General features: G+C 43.6%; 1 protein-coding gene across 6 annotated transcripts in view; it reads right to left on the minus strand.

Moving 5' to 3' along the window:
* Nucleotides 1-1,119: 1,119 nt before the first annotated feature.
* SLC20A2 (solute carrier family 20 member 2) overlaps nucleotides 1,120-24,759 on the minus strand; it is a 59,517-nt gene continuing 35,877 nt past the window's right edge. For 5 of the 6 annotated variants that reach the window (XM_058023823.1, XM_058023824.1, XM_058023821.1 and 2 more), the window contains 6 exons: nucleotides 22,744-22,860; nucleotides 21,927-22,130; nucleotides 19,901-20,489; nucleotides 9,115-9,300; nucleotides 8,323-8,407; nucleotides 1,120-2,776 (listed from right to left, as the gene is read on the minus strand). In XM_058023823.1, the coding sequence (XP_057879806.1) occupies nucleotides 2,612-2,776; nucleotides 8,323-8,407; nucleotides 9,115-9,300; nucleotides 19,901-20,489; nucleotides 21,927-22,130; nucleotides 22,744-22,860 (1,346 nt within the window). In that variant the 3' untranslated portion in view covers nucleotides 1,120-2,611. Of the gene's footprint in view, nucleotides 2,777-7,735; nucleotides 7,821-8,322; nucleotides 8,408-9,114; nucleotides 9,301-19,900; nucleotides 20,490-21,926; nucleotides 22,131-22,743; nucleotides 22,861-24,759 lie in introns of all 6 variants that reach the window. The other variant, XM_058023826.1, reaches the window with a different exon arrangement.

A 24,759-nucleotide genomic window follows, 5' to 3' on the forward strand; every position in this document is an offset into this window, starting at 1 on the left:
AGGGTGCCAAGATCCCGTGTCTCTGTCGAGGTCTATCAGCATCTGCTTGTGAAATAGGCCTTGGCTGAACAAGCCCAGCTCTCCAGCCCCACTGAGCTCCGATGCTGCTGAAAAAATGCAAATTGCCCACCTTCTCTTGAGCTGAAAACAGACCCATTTTGATTGCTGCCTGGGCAAAGGGAGTTTTAACTGTGCCCATATTTGCACCATGTTTCAGCAGTTGTGCAGATTCTGCTTCTCTGGGGTGTCAAAGGACACCTCTGTGGTGTGAAGAAAGTCGCTTTGGATTCTCCTCCATCTCCCTCCACAGTGAAGGTTATTGTAGCTGGGGCAGGAATATTTTGGAGGTCCTCCCTTGCCAGCCATTTCCTTCACAGCAGTTTTATTTATGTATCTGTGTGTTGACAGACACCCAGCTGTGTGTGCTGGGGGATTATCACATACCCCCAGAGTTGGCACAGCCTCTGCATGCTGCCTGTGTCTGGCAGGGCTGCAGCTGCGTCCCTGCCACTGGAGTGAGAGAACTCTGGTTTGTCTCTGTAGATAAAACAAGGTGGGAAGCTGCTGGGCCACTGGGCAGGCATTTCTTTATGCAAGCGCTAAGATAAGGAGAGCTCTTCCACCCTTTTCCACAGCTCCCAAATTTTCTCTGTGCATTTACTGACTGCTCTGGGCATTCAGCTGCTGCCCACCCATCCCACCCATTTGCCAGCACTATTTATAGCACAGCTCTAGGGTTTCAGAGGGGTTGGAAACCGAGCAGCACGCTGCCATGGCAATAGGGATGCTTCCAGAGCCTCAGGAAGAGAGCCAAGGTGAGGGAGGCAGCTGGAGGCAGCGAGTGCCCAGGGAATGTGTCTGAAGCAGCCCACGAGCCCCCGAAGCTCGACCGAGAGACGCCTGTGAGCCGAGCCCGGGCAGAGCTGGCTGGGCTCTGGGGCTGCCAGGACAGCAGGAGAAAAGGGAGGTTTTGTCAGCGCCACACAGAGCACGGTTTGATCCCACTGACCACGGCACACAAAGGACAAAGGGCGGCAGATGCCAAGGAGTAGGCTTTAACTGCCCAGGGAGCCTTCCCGTTACAGCTGAGTAACACTCCAGAAATGCAAGAGGCACTTATAGGGGCTGTTTATCTTTTTATTATAAATTTGGTATGAATGACCAATGGAAAAATCACAATGGAGTACCAAGAACATTTTATCAAAATTTTAGCAGCATTTAAACAGTAATAGATTCCCAACCTCCTCTGGGCACCCCTTGCCCTTTGCCTCCCACGCATAAATCAGTAACTTTCACTCAAATGTGCTTTCCAAAGGCGTGCAGGGGATGTAGCTGGCCATTTTCCCCTGAGCTGCCGTGAAAAAAATCTCATCCCAAATGCTGGTTACCATCCAACCTCCATCCACACAGGGCCAGGCCCCCGTCCCCTCCCTGCTGCAGGAGCACAGCAAGAGGCTGGCTGGTTGTGGCTGGCACGGCGCTTGCCAGGGGGGAGGCAGCACCTGCTCACGCCCTCCCCTGCATGGATCAGCACTCCCGTGGGCGCCCATGGCCGCCAGGCACAAAGCCAGGGCTGAGCCCTGTCCCGCCGCTGCTGCCCGTCCCTCTGCACGCGGGGGTGCCCCAGGCCCCGCTCCTGTACCTGAGAGTGCGCTGTGTCTGTGTCTGATGGAGAGGAGGAGGAGGGAGGCTGGCGCTCCGCAGGAACCCACAGCAGGGCAGCCGGGAGCTGAGACTTGAAGGGGGAAGGTAGAAGGTGAGCAGTGAGATACTCGAGTATCAACCCACAGAATGAAGTCAGTCTACTATCAGCTAATGTGGAGAGCCATGGGCTGTCTACTAAGTACGAGAACTAATTTTTTGTGTGCGCTTTTCTTTTTTAAAGTTACATTAAGACATGAACAGTACTACCCCGGCCTCACTGGCCAGAGCTCGGTGAAACAACGTTGAATCAGAGGTGGGGAAACACAACACACGTGGAGACAACAACATAATACCGGCAAGCTATTCCCCTGCTTCTTTGGTACTTCCTAAACTTTCTTATCCAAAATATATAAGGGAAATGCACCATTTAAAAGTTACTGTTCATAAGTATTTACACAGCCATAACCATCACGCTATGATACACGAAAATCAGTATGATATGAACAAAGTTATTTCATGAAAAGCACTTCTGCACATTTTATTTTGTTCCAGTATCTTAATAGCTTTAAAAAAAGTCATGTATTACGCAGTCCTGTACCTCGCTTCTTCTTATATCAAATGGACAAGAAACATTTCCTAATTCATACTCTTCTTCAAAAGATTAAAAAATAGCCACCAAAATGATACACTATGTACAAATTTTACTAAATATTAAGTTCTAGGCAATTATTTTCACCCCACTGATGATATAACTTAGGTATTGTTACCTACTATATGCATATATATTTCTTTAATATATAAGAAATGGCACCACATCACCATGTCACCAATATGACACATTGTTATGTACAGTAGATAAGAAGTTAGGTATGGAAGATGGATCCTCTCCGACTGCTTCTTTCACGGGAACGCTTCTCCCATGGGCTGTAGCTCGGCCATTTCCCCTTTTCCCAGCAGAGGAAGCTCCTCAGATGTAAGGCAGGATCCCGTACATCAGCAGCGCCATCACGCCGGCGCTGAACAGGCCGGCCACGGGCACAGTCACAAACCAGGCCAGGAAGATGTTGCGGAACAGGCGCCAGTCCACGGCCTTCTTGGAGCGGATCCAGCCCACGGCCACCACGGAGCCAACCTTGGGAGCGTGGGGAAGAGAGAGGGAGGCAGGGGGTGAGGGGTCGGTCTGAGCACCTGTAACATGCCCACGGCCACACCAATGCCAGTCAGCTGATACCAAGTGATGCCCTGAGGTAAAGGAGCCCCTGAGGACGACAATGGCGCTGTCCTGGTGTGGTGGCAGGAAGGTGACACTTCCAGGCTACTTAAACCTTTGTTTTTCAATGCTGTCCTATTTTTCATGGGTCTTGGGGTCAGCCAAAGGCAATAAACTATGTTGGTGAGTTTTTCTCTGCCCTGCTAACTCCTAAATGAGCCTTCAGTGCAACTGAGGCAGCCCTACACCTGACTCAGTCCATGGGGGAGAGAGCAAGAGTCCAGTGACTGTGGTCTGATTGCAATTTAAATCAGGAAAACACCAGGAAAGCTGTTTTTAAGGCTCTGCTGTAGAGCATCTCATGGGGCAGGCCAGGACAGCTAGTATGGCTCCTGTCCCACTGCCTGTCCTCTTGCTGGTTTGGGATGCCCTGCCTGTTCTGCCTCTCTGTGCAGCTCACAGCCCAGCCTCAAAACACCACATCCACAATCCAGTACTGCAGGCCACAAACAGGATGGCAGGGGCAGGGTAAAAGCAGCTGAGCCCACCCTGTGGCAGCGATGGTGCCTTGGCAGGGGGCAGAAAGGCAGGGCAGGCTTAGACCCAGTACATCAAACCCATCGATCTGAGCCCTGTGAGGTAAACAAAGCATCCAGAACTAAAATCCTGTCTTGCAGAAAAAGGCACCAGACTATATTATGGGGCACACTAACTGTCCAGACACCAAGAAGATCATGGGGAATGGATAAAACACCAAGATATCCTTCAAAGACATTACCACCAGGGCAGCTGGGTAGGTCAGTGGTTTTGTAGACAAAACACACTGTGTTATGGGCAAAGCTGCAACCTTTTCTTCCTTCAAAGGTATTTTCACTTTATAAACTCAGGTATAAACCCAGCATATCAGTTTTTAAGAAAAAAAAATGGACTGAGAAAAACATTTTCAATGAAAAATGATACAAGAATTTCATAAAGACTACATTTTCTTTCCGCCCTGGAAGTGCTTTCCATGCTGTTAGAAAAAACAGTGTAAGTCTATTCAAAGTGCACAGTAAAGCAGCAAGAAATGTGGAAGAAACATCCTGTTTTGAAGGTAAGGAAACTCCAAGACACAGCTGGGCATGTGCTCCCTGAAGTGCCATCCCTGCCTCCCTGCTTATTTTCTTAATGGGAGTATCAGTCCCTGCCTAGAGATCAAAAGATGGGTTGCTCCCCTTGCACAGAGCCAGGAAAATGATACATGCCAGGAGTACAGGGAATCAGGGATAGATAGCTGGGGATATAAAATCTGCATGTTTTGCTAACACCTGTTCAGCTTCTAACTACTGCTAAACATTTCTTTTTGGAGAAGAGTTACTTGTGGAAGACCCTGTAACTCTAGGGGGCCTGTGACAGAACAAGGGAAAACTAAATTTGATATTCTATGACCAATAAGGTCTCTGTTGAAAATTTGACCCAAAAATGACATTGGTTGGATATTTCATCTGAATACTCCTGGAATGAACAATATGCTGTTCTGCAATTAGGAGGGCTAAGTGTGCTGAGGAGGTGGAGGTGTACCTAGGTGAAGAGGAACCCCACACTTGTGACTACATCAAAGTATTAACCCAAGGAAAGAGCATTTGGGTTTTCAGCAGCTCAGCTGTTAGGCTCAGCTTTACATTTGGTGTGTGTTACTTATTGAGCAAGGCTGCAGTCTACGTACGCTAATCTCCAAATCCTTCCTGAAACTGAAATGGTATCAGCAATGATGGCATTGGCAATCTGTTTTAAACATTATTAAAGTTTAGTTTATTAATAGTGATTTTTGATAGACTAGAGGTTAGGAGAGAATCTAATCCTTGGGTGTAGGCACACTACACCTTCTGTAGAATTTCAGATGGTATCTACTTTGAGATTGGTTTGAAACCAGTGCAGTTTGCCTTCAGTATGCTCTGCTTAAAGCATTACAGAAATGCTTTTGGCTCTCTTGTTCCTGTGCAATGCTGTATAATAAGAACACACAGAACATGATAATTCAATCATAGCAACAGAGAATATTTTTCAAAACCGCAAAATCATAATGGCAAAATGGAGCTGGCAGAATGACCTCAGCAAAGTCACTTTTGCAGAGGAAAAGCATTTAACTGCTGCACTCTAATTTTATCTTACATGAACACACTCTGGTACAGCTAAGAAATGCCTATTTCTAAATCTCCAATCTGAGAACAAAAACCAGGCACTCTAAGACTCTGTGTGATCATTTGCCCACCTGGGCAGCAGAAAGGGAAGGAATGCATTCCCACCCTCTGGCTTTCCAGTGCTAAATCCCAGGGGAGGTTGAACTGGCGCAGCCAGAGCAATGTGGCTACTGCATTCACACCCACAAATTCCTCTGAGGCTCAAAAGATAAGGTCTTTCCTCCAAGCCCTCTTGACTTGGAGGCTTTCAAGGGTCTTTCGTCTCCTCTTGGACCTGCGGCAAAGATGAAGGTGCAGTTCAGGCTCTCAGCAGGCACTGAGAGTGAAAACGCTGCTTGGGCATTGATGTGGGACAGGCACATGGGGCAGTGACCCCTCATAGAGACCAAAGGCTCTGGTTTAGGACCAAAGGCAGTTCCTGATCTGAGAGGGCTTTACAAACCTTTCCCAGAAGCTAAATGCTTTTATTCCTGCTACCAACCTCCAGTTTGCCACCGCATCTGCTGTGAGATCTGAAAACTGCTGCTCCGAGCTTCAGACTTGGTCTCCATTTTTCATTACAGTCTACTGTTTCACTTCAAAAAGGTTTCCCTCCACCTCATCTGTTTCATGCTGCTCCTTATTTACCATCAGTTTATCCAGCTGCTGCACACTCAGGTGACTGACACCCCTTCAGAAGGGTTCCACTCAAGCAAATGCTATTTTGCAGTGGACCAAATATTGAAGAAAAGAATAAATCCCAATCCCTGATGCTGGAGGCTCAAGATTACGCTCACCTCAAACTTGTTTTCTTTTGGATTTCTAAGGCAAAATAATTTTTCTGCTGATTTTTAAGAAGGCGTTTTTGACTCGGTGTTTGACAGCACTTTCAGCAAGGCATTTTCACATGGACCAAATGATATTTAACAATTCTTTTATTCCTTCCCTGGCCCTCAAAGAAAGCAAGGAATACAAGAATACATCAGTTACAAGTGTTTGCTTTATCTTGTGTTGCTCGTTTAGGATTTTTCAACTCAGGATCTCATTTTGCTGAAACACAGAGTCAGTTATAATAACATGACATCCTTGGAACAGTCTAATCCTATTGCAAAGTGGATCTTCCCATTAAGAATGATCCATCTAATGAGATACAGCAAGCTACAGGGAACAGACACAGACTAACCACATTAGCTGCTTTTATGGAAGTATTTTTAAAAAAAGAACTATTTTGCTCTGCAGTTAGAAAAGACCAAGCTTTTAGCTGCATTGAGTGAATGAATACCCCTCTCATTAGCTTCTGGCTTCCAAGACATTTTCTTTTTAAATTCAGTCTATTTGTTTGGACCAAAGTATGTTTTCTCTTTTACAACAGTTGGCTAGAAGTGTTTCAGGCACGCAACTGGGATAATCAAAGCTGTATTATTCTCCCTGGCAAATTCTTCATCATGCATTTGATATACCAGTCAGCCTAAAGGGAGGTGGTTTCAGGCTAGCATTTTTAGAAGTGGATAACATTGTTATTATTTTTCCCCTCCCTGCCTTATTCAGAGGAACCAGAGTTCTGTCAATGCCAGGAAATCTCAACAGCCTTTCAGAGCAGCTCAGTCTTGGCTGCTTCTCAAAGACCACCAGGGTAAAAGAACTAAATGATTTTGCAATAGAGGAAGGCTTTCTGAAGAAATGGTTTGCACTAGAAAAAGGCCAATTGAACCAACTTTGGGCATTTTGCAGGATGTGCAGATTTCATTGACTCTTTTACTGGAAAGCAGGTCAATGTCACAGGCAAGGCTGCCAGGCTTCTTGCCAGCCTGCCTGCCATGCCATGGAGCAGTTATCCCCGGAAACCTGCCTGCCCCAGCCCCAGCCAGGGGCTCCCCAGGGTGCAGCAGGGAATCCTACAGGCACTGTCTTTTTTTAGGACTTTGTCTTGGTGGTGTGCAATGATGCAGAGGCACTGCCATTCTGGGTTCTCTGATTTTGGAGGGGCTTCCCCACATCCTGCCAGAGGGTGAAAGAAACAAACAGCTCTGCACATCCAGGAGCTTGAGAGTCCATGGAGAAACAAAAGGAAAAAAGACAGGATATTTGACCTGAGAATTTCCCAGGGAACAAAATTCCAAATTCCCATTATGATCTTCCAGTAGTGTAAACGTCCACATGCTCCCTCATGTCTACAAGCTATACAAATGTCTTCATGACACAATTAAATTGTGCTCATTACCCAGCCTGTATCTATACTACAAAGTGCTCTTTAAAAAAAAAAAAAAAACCAAACAAAAAAGCAAAGTATCTTGTTCAAAGGACTAATTACAAGGGCCAGATTCTGTATTACAATGCACAAAAGTGAGGACAATTGGGTTTAAAAGAAGAGAGACATTAAAATATTAGCTTCATGATGTAGCAGTGTTTTTCATACAGGTGGTTTTAAAATACACGTAACTGAGTTCACACAGGCTACGAATCTATGTTATTTTAATATGTCTATATTAGTTCAATACAACCATGTAGGAGTGAAAGACAGTCCAGACTTTTGTGCAATTAGTTAAAATGCTGACTTTGCTTGGCTGTACTGCCTTTAAAAGCGGGCCCCGTTATTTTGCGGTCACGGTCTGCAGGGCACGGCACAGTGAAGGCAATCTGCAACAGTCGGTATCTCCCAGATTTTGTTATGGTTTGTCCTAGTGATGTGATTTACTGATAGTATCACTGCAAACTCCAATACCTTGCAATGGGTGGAGCTTATTGGAATACCCACATTTGAGGCTACAAGTACCGTTAGCGCACACATTACTTCAATGCAAAATCCACTGTGAAGAAATAAAAAAAAAAAAAAAAAAGACAGATGGAAAACCTGTAGTAAAAGAGTTATATGCAGGAAATCCCATGCCATGCACTTATCAAGAAAAGTCAAGTAAAAATGATGAATGGTGCGCAGCCTCTGAACAAGGGAGAAATGTCACCCGGCCAGGTTCAAATGGCACCATCAGAGGAAACCAGGCTCTTCCTCGCAATCGTTTGCTTTAAAATTGAGGTCAGGCTTTTGCAAGCGCTATTCTTCTTCACCAGCAGCTATGGGGTTTATGCTGTGGCCAATTCCAGTGACTTTAATGTGACAACTCCAACACATTTTCTGGAAGCCTGATTACTTTCCCACGCTGCTGGCGTGACCAAGATAAGGCACCCCTACCTAACCATCCTCTGCCAGCGGCTGCTTTCCCCTCACGGTGCCATTATCCCTGGCTCGAGCAGCACAATTTTAAGATGAATAGTCCAGACTGCCTTGACTGCAGTCGCTGGGCAAAGGCATACCTTGCAGTGTGTAGTACTGACAGGAAGTCCAACATTGGAAGCTACCACAACTGTGAACGCCGAAGCCAACTCAATAGTGAATCCACTGCGGGAAGCATAAGAAAACACTTCACAATCACTCTTTGCATCAGCTCGGACTGATACCATGCAGCGTGCCAAAGTCTTACCCGTTTCTTCTTTCGACTCTTATCTCCAACTGATTTTTGGTCATGTGAGTAAGTTAAGAGGACAAGAAAGGGCTGAACAATGGGCAGGGCACAGGCTAGTCATCTGCAGCACCCCGTCTGCGCGGCTCACTGCGTCAGAGACCTCCGCTACTCTATGCTGCTGTGGATCGTGCCTAATTAGTAATTTGGTCAAGCACCAGCAGAGGTCGAGTAGGCATTAAAGACAAAAATTACTGTAATGAATACATATGGGTTTAATGGTCTCAAGCACACTGGGAAAGCCACTGTAATCTTGCCATTTCCAAATGCAACTCCTACCACGCTAATTAGGTCATGAGCACAAGACTCTGCTGCCTGTTCATGCAGACCTCTATGCCTTAAACACATTCAGTATTACAGAGTTATCCTTTTTTCCTTTCTCTCTTTCTTTTTCTCATGCTTTCTTTTTCTCCTTTTTCATTTATTTCTTTTTTTTCTTTAGAAAGATGGAGAAGTCAAAGCCAGGTTATCATTAAAATCAAAGCACAGCAAATCCAGCAAACTGCATTACAAACAAAATACAGCAACTTCTCAGACTGGCTCACACACAAAGTTCACACAACCACAATGACATCTGTGGACCTACCTTGACGGTGTTATTGGAGTGAGGTCTTTACCCATAGTCTGGATAACTCTTCTTCCCCAGACCCAGAGGCCCACACAGATGCCAACACCTCCATAGAACAGCAGCCAGATGGGAGTGGATGCCTCCTGCATTACGGCACCTTGCTCGTAGATAAGCCAGAGTGCGACGAGGGGACCGATGGCATTGCTGGAGAAACAGAAACGTGTCACCTGAGTCACAAAAACGCACAGAGTTCCCTTGAAAGAAGTCTGTTATTTTCTGCATGGTTTTTCTTCATCATGGGTGCAGCACTACTCTGACTTGACCCTTTCTCAGTTGGAAAGGGTGCAGCAGGAGACTCTTATCGTGTTGCTCTTTCACTTGTCACTTCTTCACTGATAACCAGAGCAAGGCCTGAAAGAAATTTCTCTTTTACAAACATTTCTCTCTGAAATGTCAGAGTTGGAAGTATCTTGTTATGTTTGGTCTGTGACAAAAATCAGTATTTTTGTCTGTGACAAAAATCAGTACCACATTGAAACATAAAATTTAACAATTTTACCAACCTCAAATTCTTCCAAAACCTCATTTTACCAAATTTACCAATACCTTAAAATTTACCAATTGAGGAGCAGTGCATCTTTAAAATTCAAGTATCAAATTAGCTCTTTTTATCAAAGAGGGGAAAATAATGAGCAAAATTACCATCACAGACAAGAATATAGAAATATTATCTAGCTTGACAGCCCGTAATGTTTGGGACATGATCTCAGTGCAGCTGGGAAGGTGACTTAGTTATCTTCAAAGATGTTGTAGAGTGAGTTGGACTGGATCAGAGAGGAGCCCTTGGTGACACAGAGCTGAAGTAAGCCCTTTTTGCTGCTACTGTCTGGAAAAACATTGGAAGTCAGCAGCACTGAAGTCCCCACTCTTAACGCAGGTCATCTGATACTCATGTCTGGAGTCAGACTTCTGGCTCTGTTTATTCTAAAAAAGCATCAAGTTTCTAGACAGAAACTTCTAGCTAGAAGAAAAACTTAAAAGCCAGTATCCAATTACTTTGGAGGCGTAAATAATAAAAAGCAGATAAGAATTTCAACATCCCTTTTGTTTTCAGCTCTTTTACTAAACCAAGTAGCTACTTGCCTTGCTGAGCAGCATTTATTCACCAAATAACTAGTGAAGCAATGCTATATTTATGTCTAAATAAGAGTGAGAAGAGCAGAACAAACCTGACCAATGTCATTCCAAAAATATGAAAACTATCAGGGAAGCTCCCCTCTTTGTAAACCAATAGGAAAGCAGGTCACAATGAGCACTGCAGGCAGGACTGACAGCCATGCTCGCCCTGGAGCCAGGACCTGCTAAATTTAGCTCCTGGTCCCACTCCAAAGCACACAGATGGAGTAAGGGCCAGTTTTAATGTCAAATGTTGTGCAAACCAGGCCACTGTATATGCCAGTTAACAATTTCCTTCAATCCTGTCTTTACCAGATATGAGGTGCCAGGGGCCAAGTGGTGATTGCCAAGAGACAAGGGCCACCAGCAGCCCAAAGCTGGCACATCTCAGCAACACAGGACCCTCCTGCCTTCATCTGGCCCTTGAGAAATTGAGCTCTGAGCCCTGAGATGTGATCCTGAAGCAAAGTAATAAGGAAAAGCTTTTCCCTCGTAAACACACACAGCAACGGTCAAGCTGCGAGGGAAATGAAAGTAGCTAAAAATGCTCTTAGCTATAAAAAAGAATTACTAATTTTTACAGATTTTGAGAAAAATCCTGAAAATAAATTAGTGAGCTAACATGAATAATAAAATCCAGTGGGTTTGAAGACACTGGATAGTACAATGAAGAACTAAAGACTCTAAATAAAGAGTGATTTTGATTAGCTAGAACACTTTAAAACTCTGTTCTGATACTGCGCCCAAGTAAGCATTCAATTAGTTCAGTTTTGAAAAGACAGTATGTGAAAAGTCTTTAGGGCCTAAATGCAAGAATTATTTTACTTCCATGGAAGAAGAGATTATTGACTGAAGCATTTCTAATATTTTGAAATCAACCTGAAACTGTTTTTCCAGTGTTTTCAGGTGTGGATTAAATTACTTGCACACTTAAATGCCTTCTTGAGCACAGAAAAAGAAAGTAATTCAATGTAGGAAGGTACACTAATAAATTGATGGATGCTGAAGGATGGATAAAGGCAAATAATACATTGATCAGATGAATAAAGGCAAAACTGATCATCCCTTTTTATAATGCTGTACGACATGGAAAAAAACTTCCCTGTTGAAAATAACAGCCACATTTGAAGTGAGATCAGGCACTGATTCCTGACTGTTCTGAAGAGATTATGCATATGTATTTGTCAGTCCCTACGTAAATGAAAAGGCAGAAAAGGCTCCCAAAACTGCAGCAGCAAACTATGCTCTTCCATATCAAAGCCCAGTCTTAACTGTTTGCAAATGCTACACCTCTGTGAATCAACAAAGCTTAATTCTTGAGGAAAAGGTTCTTATTTGTGGCAAGGGAAGACAAGCCCAAAGTCTGCTGACTTATGCTCCGCCTCAGAGAATCTGAGTGGCTGATTCTGTCCAACAGAGCAGAAGAGATGACACTGCTGCCCACAGAGGCAGCATTTCTGATACCTTCCCTGTAAGAAAAGAAAGCCAAACATCACTGGATGTGCTGATGATAGGCTTGGAAAGGCAAAAAGGTAAAAACTAACCTCATTTTACTTTGTGGGTGTCTGCATCACTGGTTATCTATACCGGAGGGACATTTTTCCTCTCCCAGTAAATCATTTTCAATGGGACTTAAATGCTCAGCTCTTAGGGAGAGTGGCATGTCCCAGCCTGAATATCTGCAAGTGGCTACACACAGCAACAACAGTGGCTTGAATCTAGCACCACAACAGCTTTCCAAGGGGCTCCTTCAGCTTCCAGACTTGTCCAGGAGGTGCATTCCAAGGGGCCTGTGGTATCAATGCTCCCCATGCCAATGGAAAACACCTCTAGAAGAAGCTGCTGGGCCTGTCCCACCATGAAACTGCCAACAGCTCACAGCAAATGGGCCTGACTCAGGCACTGCAGAGACTATCATCTTGGCTCTGCACAGAGGTAGAAGACAAAAAGCCACTCCCAACAGCACAGTAAGAGAGGGCAAGGGAGAAAAAACGCACTAAAAAAACCCAGCAACAAAAAAGGCATTGTTAGATAACACAGTTTGCTTAACAGATGTCTCCTACAGCTGAGTGACTAACCAGATGAACCACAAGGATGCTGGCTAGACTGGGATGTGGCTTTCACAGTATTTCCCACTAGTTCTAGCTCACTTGATTCAGGACATGACTAGCAGGAAAGCAGACCTCAAATCTTCCATGCATTTGGCTAAGACTCACTTCACAAGTCTATTTTCCATAAGTTATTTTCTCTTACTCTCCCACCCAGGTTTCTACTTACCTTAACTAACTCTCCTTTCTGCTGGAGCTCCACATCTTATCCATGGCAGTTTAGAGAAGAAAAAAGCCTGACATGGTCACACAAGGGCTCTGAACCCCCATCCACACCTATTTATATGTAAAACTGCCCTCAGGTTCCTATGAAACTGAAGTGCTTTAAAGAATTTGCTGTATTATCTACCTGTTGGGTTTAAAACAGAAAATAGGCTGCTCCTGTCATGGTATTACTTTAATTTTGCACACCTAATACACACTTTCCCACTGAGCACAAGGGGGTGGCCAATAGAGTTAATTTTAGGATGAGTTTATAAAATGTTATATAAGAAGCCCAACTCCTGAGCCTGCCTGCTGCAAAGTGTATTCTCACATCCAGCACTTTCCCCAGCTCTGCTGGGCTCCCCCAGCCCCATCACTCGCAGGGCACAGCTGGGGTGCTGCACAGGGGCTGTTTGCCTTCCCTGGAGGTGCAGTGCAGGATTTCATGCCACCCAGAGCAGCACTTGCACTGGCAGAGGTGTTCCATGGGGCTCACTGGAGGGCTGCTCCGTGCCTCTCAGGTGCTGCCTGACCCTCGGGATGGTTTTGCTGGCGCTCTCGGCTAACGTGAATTGGCACAATTCTCTTCTGCTGCTGCTCGTGCCAGTTTAGAATCTGTCACACAGCATTTATAAAACTGTTGTGAAAGATAGCATTTGACAGTTAATCTGAACTATAAATAGAGCTGGCTTCTCCTCTCCCCTGTGAGACAGATAGTATTACCAACAAAAATAACCACCCCACATTCAGCTATCATGAGACAGGCTTAGAAATGACAGTTTCCCATGCACATACACAAGCAGAAATTTTTAGGTACCTTTGGGTCACAAGTCCAAGACCTTCTCTGGAGGAATAAGGACCAACACTTTTTTTTTTTTTTTAGTAAAAAACAAGGGGCTTTTTCCCAGTCATTCAGCCATCAGCTGAATGCTCTGTGACCAAACCCCATCAAGCTTGTAGTAACATGTTATGAAGCAGCAACATTGCTATTTCCTGGCTGCTGTTTGAGGGGAGTAAGTAGTGAGTTGCTCAAAAAGAAAATCTAACTGTATTTGAAAACTACACTCTGAATATGCTTTGTGAATAATGTATAGACTCATTGATGACCATGCTTAGATTCTCTGCCACCTGAAAAAGGAGATTGCTTTTTAGTCCCTTTTCTAGTTGAGTGAAAGAACCTTGAATTGTACATTATCACAAATTAAAGCTGAATGATGAGCAAAACAGCCATCTGAAAAATCTGTATTAGGTGTCCAAAATTACAATTACAAAATGTCCAGCCATTTGACAATTTCTCAAACCAGGATTTCACAAACAAACCTTCCACTGGGAAAATCAGTGGGAAGATATTTCTAAATAGGCTGCAGTTATGTCTTGAGACATCACCCAGCTGAGCAAGAGTGAAAGAAAGATACGCCTGTAGGTAGCAACAGGAAAAAAAACATGCTCTAATCTCCAAGGTTATCAGATTATCAGGAGACTTTTATCCTACTTCAAATAACTGGACAGCCTTGACATCTACCACAGCACAATAAAAGTGTGTCAGAGCTGTGCCCTGTGAAGTGCAAGCTTTGGGTGTGTTAATGAGTCAGGGTGGACATGCCTTTATTCCTGCAGCTCATCTCTGTGTCCTGCAAATGCTGGCCCTGAACCCCCAGCCCTGGATCCTGCAGGGTTGGGTCTGTGCCCACCAGCATCAGCTTTTCCCCTGGCAAGGCAAGCCCAGGCACGAGCCCTGCTCACAGAGGGATGGGGAGGGATTCCCACACCCACTGCAGACCCCATTTCCTGCTGCTCTTCTCTGACTTGCCTGCATGGCACAACAAAAATGTCCTGTACATGCACAGTTAAGGACAGAAATGAAGATTCACATCCACTTGGGGCACAGGCTGAACTTACAGAATGGACTATTATTAAAAAGGGAAGAAATCAGAAATCAGGCTTCCCTCACTATATATAACAGACAGATTAGCTTCCTAAATATTCAAAGTGATCTTGACTACAGCTCTCAGGGAGGAAATAAGAAATACCTGGTTTGTAATCCAGCCTTACTATAGCTCCTTTAGACTCCTTATTTAGCCAAGAGGCTGAATCCCACTAAGCTCTCCGTGTGCAGTGAGATACTGGCAATGCTCTGGCCCTTCCCTCCTTTAATCCCATTGCCTTTACTTTAGGAAGAGAGGGAAAAGGTGAATCCTACTGCTGTTTGTGCACTCTGACCTAAACTCCAGCGAAATTTGTATGAAGGTGAGAGGAGAAAGCTCTTCTCCATGTATTTTGGGCAAGCACACATTTCCTAGTTTCCTCAAGCTGTTTTGCTTTAAAATGAATTCCCTATCTAATAGCAGTCAGCTTCCCTAAAATCACTGAAAGAATGTGCAGAAATATTTTTTAAAAATTAAATATTTTCACTATAGCTCTGAAATGGTTTTAAATCCCTTTGTCAGTAAAGTAGCCTATATTGTTTGGATAATGAGAGGCATTCTTTCTCAAACGTGTGCCATAAACCTGTATGACATTACCTGCAGACTGTAACTCCAATGACCCCTTTTTCCTAATAGCTAAGCACGAATACACAAGGGGAGTCCTGAAGTCCTCCACAGGAAATTTAATTAGAGCAGACACACTCCAACAATTTATGCAGCAGGAACTCAGGAAAACTGAGATCCTGTGAAATGGCTGCAGGCAGGTTTCCCGTCCCCAGAGCACCTACCAGCCAGCCCTCAGCACTGCCTGTCCCTCGGCAGCACAGACACACACAGGGGGTGCCAGGGCCCCTGGTCACCCTGCCCAGCTGCAGCATCTCACCCCTGCCACCATCAGGGCCCTAAATCACCCTTCCTCCACGGGCCCAGGTAGCTGCCTGCTCACACCAGCCAGGGCACACAGGCCATTCTGTCACCCCAGGGTCTCTCCTGTGACAGCAGGAGTGATGGCCTGAAGGAGGGCAGGAAGGGACAGCAGAGGCTGCCCGTTTACAGGAGAAGGAATCTGTGTGAGGAATAACTGAACACATGCACGGACAGGTGTGGAGGAGTACAAGGCTCAGGCTTTCCTCACAGCATAAACAGCATGTTTTAATCAGCAAAACTCACACTGACCTACAGCCTCTCTCTGCGGGTCATCCTGCTTTGATTGCAAGGATTCAAGGAATAACAAGCTCCAGAGAGATTGCTTGAGCAATCAACAAAAACATCTTCCCACTTGTTAGGATAGGACTGTAGGGCAAACTCACTCTTTGCTCATAGCTCAATTCTCATTCCCAGCCCAGTAGCAGAGCTTACACAGCCACTGCTGTGCTGAGCACCAGAGAAAACATGACTCCCTGTTCCTTTTAACACCCAGCACCCCTGCTCAACAGGGAGCCCTGATGGCTACAAACAGCAGCTCCTACAGCAAAGATGGCTGATTTCATTATGATGCTAAAAAGCATCATCTCAGAATAAACTGGGGTCTAAACTACCCCATGAGATAGTTAAGAATTAGTTCTTCAGTGAAGGAAAAATACTGATTTAACTCTTCTAGGTCTGTGGGAAAATTCTGGACAAAGAAATAAGAGAGATCTCCTTATGCTCTTCTGCCCACCAAAGTCCTGTCCAAACTATATGGGGCATTTCTGATCCATGAAGTTTTTCTGAGCCACATCACAGTTCAGTCTGTACTGTATACCTCATGCTTAAATAGGTTCCAAAACAGGTTAATAATTTACCTTGCAACCACCTGCAGTTTTTAAGTTTCATATTAGTTTTTTGAGGTTAGCAATCCTTTTTAGCCATGTCCAAAACAGCCTGCCCATCTGCCTTTATTTTTGAGAACTAGTAAATTCAGACATGCTTCCAGACTTTAAAATATAGCACAAACCCTACAGCTAGAGCAACTGTTCTGCTATTTTGTTGTTACACAGGTAGGCTGCTGTGGCTGCAGCACTGAAGCTCCAGATGACAATTCCTGCTGAATCAGCCCATATCTACAGAAAAATAAGCTCAGTCCAACTCAGCCATAGGTGCATATAATCCCTGCTGGCCAACAAAGCCCAGCCTCCCGGCGTCTCTGGAAAGCTGGCTCTGAACAAGCATTTAGAAGCTGGCAGTTCTCCTTGTGTCACGCTCCTGGCCCAGGTCTTTTTTCCACCCTGCCCTTTTTATTCTCCCAGTGCCCTTGCCCTGACCTGACGCACTCCCTTTGTGCTCACTGCTGAGCCAGTGGGTCCTGCTCACTTGGCGCCGCTAATTAACTTCAACAACAACGTTTTTTTCCAGCGGTTCTGTCCCAACACATTTATTTGGGATTTTAAATTCTTTAGATTTCATTCAGTCCATGTGCATGGTGGTGTCACAAGGCTCTGGGCCCGGCTCAGCTGGTCCCAGCCCTGGAAGGGCTCCAGCACCCTTGACACAGTGCACATAAGCCTGGAGGCAGGGCAGGAGAGGATGGTCCCAACAAAACAGTCACCCAAATAAGGAGCTACCCTCACTGCCTGCTCCTTTTAACACACAGCTGCCCCAGCCAGCATCCCTGCTGATGCCAGCCTGAACACGAGCCCTGATGGCCACAAACATCAGCTCCCACAGCAAAGATGGCTGATTTTTTTAAGAACATAAAAATCATCATCTTAGAACAAACTGGAGTCTATAACTACCCCATGAGTTAGTTAAGAATTAGTTCTGCAGTCAAGGGAAAAATACTGATTTAACTCTTCCAGGTCTCTGGGTAAATCCTGGACAAGGAAACAAGAGAGCTCTCCATATGATCTTCTGTCCACCAAAGTGCTGTCCAAACTATATGGGGCACTTCTTATCCATGAAGGTTTTCTGAGTTGCATCACGGTTCTGTATGTACTGTATGCCCCATGCTTAAATATTCTCTAAAACAGACCAATTGTTTACCTTGCAATCACCTGCAGTTTTTAAGTTTCATATTGGCTTTTTATTTTTATGTCTTTGCTCCTGCAAATAGCCTGAAGGAAAATAAATAGAAAACATGACACAAGAGTAAGTTCCAGGATATGGAAAGAAAATGTTGCAGTCAAGTCCAAAAAAAAGGTGTGGACAATGGAGATGCTATCCTAAATACATGAGTGAGGAGCTTAAAACCAAATGCAGGGGAAAGCAGGATTTTAACAACAGGATTCAAGGCTGAGGAAAAACGTCAGAGAAACAGCTTGACAGCAGCAACTAAAATGAGCCAAAGGAAAGTGAATGAAGGAGGGAGATTAAAAGATAGCAGTCATCAGTGGAAGGTGGACTGCCAGGGCTTACTTTCTTACATAAATGTGAACAGAAAGCTGTGCTACTCACTGGGTTCTACTGCATCATCTTTTAAACAATGCACTGCATTTGAGCCCTACAGATCTCCATGCAACATGTGGCAGAGCCAAGACATCTTTTGCTCCACTAGACAAAGACTGACAAAACATCTCTGCGATATGATCCACAGGATAGACATCGGCATTCCCAGGGAATTTTATCTAATAAATCTTCTAGGCATATGAAAGGGCCTTTAATTTTATTGTTTAGCTGGAATTCAGTACAATTGCAAGGATGGATTCCTATCCAATATCCTAGACACATGAGCACCTCCCTGCTTTTCCACCAGCTTTGACAAAATGAAGCCAACTTGTTCTTTAGTTTTGCAATTATATGAATTCAGCTTAAGAAGAGGTTTTGGAATAAACAGCATTTAATAAAAACACGTTTCCTGGCAAATTTGATAGGATCACCAACAGAACTAGGGATCTGAAAAACACTAAAAGCATTTTCAGGAAAGGATATTGCTACAGTAACAAGCTAGTCCAAATGCAAAATTCTAAGGGAATTAGACTGTAAGATGCAACAACACACACAGTACAGAGTCTGAAATTTGTATTTCATCCTGACCAGCTCCTGTCAACACCAAATCTGATTTCTGAACTAACTGCATCCTTACAGATCACTTCTAACAAAATCAACTACCCTTTCCTCCTACATAACATGCAAGTGATGCATGCATAAACATGTGCATAAACGTAAGTATCACCTGCAGGGAATAAAGGAGCTGTGACACCTGCTGAGGTAGGCTGTGAACTTTCTGCATAATAGTCTGGTATTTCCCAGGATACATTACAAGAAATATCAGCAGTCTTTGTCCTTATCCCTGTGTTCCCTTCAGCACTCACTGCTGGCCACTTGCAGAGCTTGGATATTGACTCCCATGGGTCTCTGCTCTTGGCCAGTATGCTCAGAGCAAAGGTCTTTAACAACAGAGACCATCTGAGAGGAATGAAAGCTACACCACTGCCCTCTGATCCAGAGGATGAGGGGCCTCTGGATTCCTTCCCAGAGCCAGATCCCTGCGGATACCAAGGAAGTACAAAAGGCTCTTCAGAAAGCCCTGGTCTGAATTCCCAGGATGCAGGATGGACAGGGAGCAAAGAAACATGTTTGTAATTGTTCTCATGATGAGTTACAAGTTAAATTAGGAGGCTGACAAGAGCAAGAAGCAGTAAGTGTTGTCCTTGAAGAGTGGGACAGGGTGTGCCCAGAAGGCTAAGGAGGACGATGAAAATGATGAATGCTGTAAAGTCCTGCTGAAAACACTGAAACCAACACCATCAGGGCATGGCTGACACGGCAAGGGTCCAGCAGGAAGGGGACTCAGTACAGCCCCAGCCACAACCCAAATAAAGACAGCTGCTCCAACAAGCCACTTGAGAGAATTTCTCAGGGGACTCTATCATGATACTGGAAAAAGCGTCTATTAAATACCAAATGGATTGCTCCAGGTCTAGGGAAGAGGCAGCCCAGCCAAATCCTAAAGGAAAAATACAGAGTGTTCCCAGGGGCACAGCAAACCCACCCAAACTGCTCCTCAGCCACATGCCACCGAGACGGCGAGGTGCTGTGTGACAGGAGATGAAATTCATCTAATGGTAAAAATAGTCTAAAACCTCTTGTCTGTTGAAAGATTCTGATTTTGCAGTTAAAATAGGCTTCAAATTCTGCAGGTCTGGGATTGTCCTGTTTGCCTTTACAGTGGCTGGCATGTTGGGTGGAGTCTCAATGCTTCCAAGACTGTCAAAATTAAAGGTAAATTAAACTAATTACTTGACAGTTATTTAGCTACAAATAAAAAAGATTTTACCCTTGAGAAGAAAAGGAACCATAGAATAGGAACCATAAGCAGTGCAATTCCTGGCAAGCACTGAGGACACCGACGATACACAGCCCTGATGATCATCTACCTGCAGAAATGAATGTGCTTTCCAACCAGCAAAGCTGGTAAGCCTTGCTCCACGTACTTGTGTAAAATTGCTGGCTTGTGAGATCTCATCCTCTTACCTGACATCATTGCCTCCATGGGCAAAGGATCCAAAGCAGGCTGTTAAGATCTGGAGGAAGTGGAAAAGCAGATGGACCTGAGAGGTGTCTTTCTCTTCCTTATCCTCTTCCACGGGATCAACGGGGGGCCGGTTGGGATCCGCGAGTTCAGAGGCCAGCTTCATTTCCACCCCGCCTTCCTCCGCCTCAATCTCCGCCTCCGCCACTGCGTTGCAGTAGCTGGAGTAGCTGTCGTAGCGGACTCGCTTCTTGGAGTAGGAAACAGTGTCTCCCACCAGCTTCTCGCTGTCCTCTGGAGTAGATGCATCCACTGCCTTAAAGGAGGAATGCACGGGCATGCCACAGATAGCAGCAGTGTAACAGGTGTAGCTGTTGTTGCGCCGTAGGAGTTTGTAGTTGTTTTCTGCAGTGGGCCTCTCGTCGTTGGCCCTGTCCAGGTGTATTTTGTGGAGCAAGTCTTTGTATAAACCTGAGTCCTTGTGCACAGTGTGATACACGTGGCCATCGCTCCTCACGTGGCCATCGAAGCTGAAGGTGCCGTTGGAAACAGGTGATTTCACCGAGGTGTGTGTCACCGAAAATGCCCTTCCTAAAAAGGCAGAGATTCAGAGGTTTTGTTCACACAAAATGCAATACAAAAGGCCCCTTCCTCCAACACAAGACAATATTGTGGCCAGCATCTGAGAATACAGGACAAAGAAGATCCATTTGCACTACATGTAGGAATAAACCAAGATTCAATTCATTGCAAAATAAAGACTCTCATCTTCTGTGCAAAAAGAGCTTTGTTCCAGTCCTGAGTCTCCCCAGACATGCTGCATGACCTCCAGCAAATCACTTGGGATCAGCTATTTGAATGTGATACTTGATGGTTAAATCCTCAGGTTCTCTGAAAATATAAATTTCCAATAAGTTCCTTCCTTGTAAAGCAAGCTCTGCTTTTTCTGAGCTTTTGTCTACATTGAATAGGAATAATTAGGATTTCTGAAATGTGGTTTACTGCATTTTCATACTGGGACTTATCTGTTTAAGAGATTTAATTCATACTCATTTGTTTAGGAGACATTTACATAGCTTTAAAAAATAATTAAAAAAAAAAAAACAAATTAAAAAATTCACATTCTTCAGAAGTATTTCCTTAGTTATTGCAACATTTTCTATATACTAGTTCTATGAACATGATGATGTATATTCCCACTGTATGCATTTAATGTTAGCATACACTGCAGGACACACATCAAAATGTATCACAGGTAATATTTCTGAAGAAACTGTCTTTTTCATTTCCTGACAGCCTGGATTTTCATTGTGCAACATTCAGAACTGGGTTTAGCTATTTTTAAACTGGAAGCACACACTCTAAGGGCTCCACGTCATGATTTATTTGATTTTGTAAGAACCAGTTGAATATATCAGGCATTTATTAACCAAATTACAGGGCTTTGTAGATGTTAGCAAAGCGATATCAAAGTCAGCAGACCGCTGAGTGGAGGGGGGTGTTCCCACCACGTGGCAGAACAGAACGAGCTTTATGCCCAAGTCTACTTCTTGCAAACATATGTTCAGAAAACAATGTGTGACATTTTTCCAGTGGACACGCTCCAAATGGTCATACATTTATCAACTAAACCCCAAATCTTTTCATCTCCTTTTGTAGTATGCTAATCATCTTTATGCTGAATTTAACCTTCATACATCAGCAATCTGTGTGCTCTGTATTTTTCCACTGTTTGATAGGATGGAAACACCATTACGAATACAAAGCAAAGCAATGCAAAAAGGCAAGTCATTTTTTTTCAGCTGTTTCTAAAATTGAAATACAGCCAAACAAAATCTAATTGATTTTACGTCCTCTCCAGAAAATGTCACTCGTAAATGAGCATCTTTCCAAACAAGCACTGAAAAGGGATTAGAAATGGAAACTCCAAACCCCAATTTACTATTTACAGCAGAGACCTACTTGAAGTTAAGAAACCTCATTGAAGGAGGAAGAGAACAAACCGTCCAAGTTGTCTTAGCTCCTTACCATAGGGCACACGTGGATGGTTTCCATTTGCAATATTATCTGATGCCCCAGCAGCTTCTGTTACTGAGCCAGTAAGGGGAATCGTGCTCTCATCAGATGCTTTGGCACCAGGAAGCTCTTTAAAGACTGGTGTTTCTTCTTCCTGAATTTTATCAAGACTTTCATCTGATATCCTTGACAGTGCAGCATCTTTCTTTAACCGGCCTAAGGAAAGAATAGTACTGTAATTTTAAACCCAACCTACACCTCTCCTTACTTAAGTTTCCACTGTTTGCATCAACAGCATGGTTTAACTTGGCTACAACAACCAAGCTTTGTTTCATACACACACTACTTATTTCTAACACTCTACTATGTTCATGTGTGAAAATTCTAGAACATCTTTGCTTCTTCTGATAAAATTCACCAAAGTAGGTAACTGAAGAAAAACACTGAGCTGTTCATCTGTTAATGAAACCTGACACGTTTCTCTGCATTTGTTGAGAGTAGCAAAGCAACTAAAGCTGTGATCAGCCCAACTTATTGTAAAGCTAAAACAGTCACTTAAAGATGATCATTCTGACAGGCTTTTTCTCTAATTTTTTCTTAATAAAATATAAAACAAATTATATTCCAGGTTTTATTTTGCTGTTTCTGCTAGACTTCAGAACTTAGTACTACAATGGCTTGCCTGACAAGGTTTTGAATTTCTACCACTGCAGCTTTTTCAGAGCAAATTACACAAAAACAGGAGGAATAGTTTAGGCACCTCCTGTCTGTGGGAACTGAATCAGGGTTCAGTTCATGGAATATTTAATTTCATCAAATAACTACTTACTTTCTATTTTTCTCTTCATCCAGGGACACACAAAAATCCAGACCAAGACAGCAAATACTAAGGACACACCAATTGATATTAGAGCAATGGCCCACATTGGCAGGATCAGTCCCAGTACTGCAAAGACAAAGCAATAAAACCAAAGCAAGCCATTAATAAACATGACTTAATTATCCCAGTGGAAGAGCAGTCTGTTGCAGAAAAGCCAGTGTCCACAGTGTATTCAAAGCCAACATGAAGGAGCTGATGATTTTTAACACATTACCAGTTACTGCAGTATTTAAAGGCACAGTTGACATGAAAACATTTGCAGGTTTAGTCTTCCAGTTTCCTGTTGCCCCACTGTGATGTTATTTCCCAAAGAGCCCCACATCAGGGCTGCTAAAACAAGTTTGCAGTGCTTTTACAAATGAATGCACATTAAACCACGTTGCCCATTAGGGTTAAGTGTTTAGCTGACCTTTGCTCTGGTCCATAAAGCCTGATGCCTAGCTTGCTCTAAGCCCTTATTTGCTCGCAATATGAGCTTAATGCAGCTGAGGCTTTGCCCTGCAATGCACAGCGACATCAACAACTCGTGTTTCTGTCATTATTCCCCCAACAGAGATCCTTGCACTTGTTCAATGAAACAATCTAACTCTCAATGAAGAAAGAGCTTGGACTCTGATCTTTCAAACCCATATATACATTGCCTATCTTGAAACCTACATGATTAATTCATCCTTGTGAGTAAATGTTGCCAGAACAGAGGCCTTGGAGAGTAAATATGTTTTTCCCCAGTATCGAAAATGGAGTCCCACCTTTTTATTCACACACTTTAGAGACTGCTAAGCTGAAACAGAAGGGACATTAAGATTCTTATTTCATTTATTTTGCTTAATGAGTCAGTGCAGAGTGCCTGACCTACTTCTGCAGTACAACTAATGAGGAAATGTGAGTTATACAGCTGATTTACTGTTAACCATCTTGGATACACAGCCAATTAGACTTAAGAGAAATAGTAATGTTACCTTCAAATTGGGAATGTCTCAAGTTTTTTATTAATTCCAGTAATGTTATGCTATGGAGTAGGGTCTACCAATTGTTTTTATCTAGTACATCTAATATGTTGGATTTTAGAGAAATATTTCCATTAAAAAAGGTCACTTTCTAAGCCTGCTTTCTTAATTCAGGGCCACATTCAGGAGTCTATCTTCAATTGCCTCTTCATTCATAGTTCTTGGACAATAATCTAACCTAAAGACAACATTTAATGATCAGAGTCTTCAACAAAGTAGTTGAGATCACTGAACATCTTTAAACCCTTTTGCTAGAAGTGTGTGTTTAAATATACACCACTACAGTAAACTATAAAAATATAAATGCAAATACATAAAATGTGAGAATACAAATATACAAACATAAATATAACAATATAAAAATTCAACTAATACAAAAATTCAGATATAAATATATATATACATGAATAAACACAAACATGTAAGTACACATAAAATATATAAATATACAAAAATATAAAGTCCTTCAACTTCATTTCCTTCCACTGAGTTGCAATCAAAACACAACACCAAAGACAGGAGATGCATTCAATGAAGAAACAGGTTTGGGAATTCTTATCATTAAAGGAAAACAAAGAAGTCAACTTAAATAACAGTCTTGGAGCCAGATGTGCCAGGACAGTGACTCTGCTGATGTCGGTGAAGGAGTGAAGGTATCACACTGAGAGCAAACAGCACCTGCTGTCCCACCCCACTCTGAACCTTCACTCCCTGATGCACAAACCTAGAACACCTTTGAGAGCTCAGCATGTGCTCAGATTTACAAAGCCAAAGCTGCCTCTCAGTAACTTCCCCTCCTCTAAAGAGGGATTCTTTTCGTAGCTGTGCTCTTCCCCACTAACCAGAGCGATCAGGAGGGTGTCACAAAAACACACGCACAAACAGAAGCACGTGGGGAGGTGAATGATTTACTCCTGCCCTTGTTAACTCCTAACACAGGAGGAGATAACCCTGTGGT

The sequence above is a fragment of the Melospiza georgiana genome, chromosome 5 (assembly GCF_028018845.1).
Source record: "Melospiza georgiana isolate bMelGeo1 chromosome 5, bMelGeo1.pri, whole genome shotgun sequence".
NCBI classification, from domain to species: Eukaryota; Metazoa; Chordata; class Aves; order Passeriformes; family Passerellidae; genus Melospiza; species Melospiza georgiana.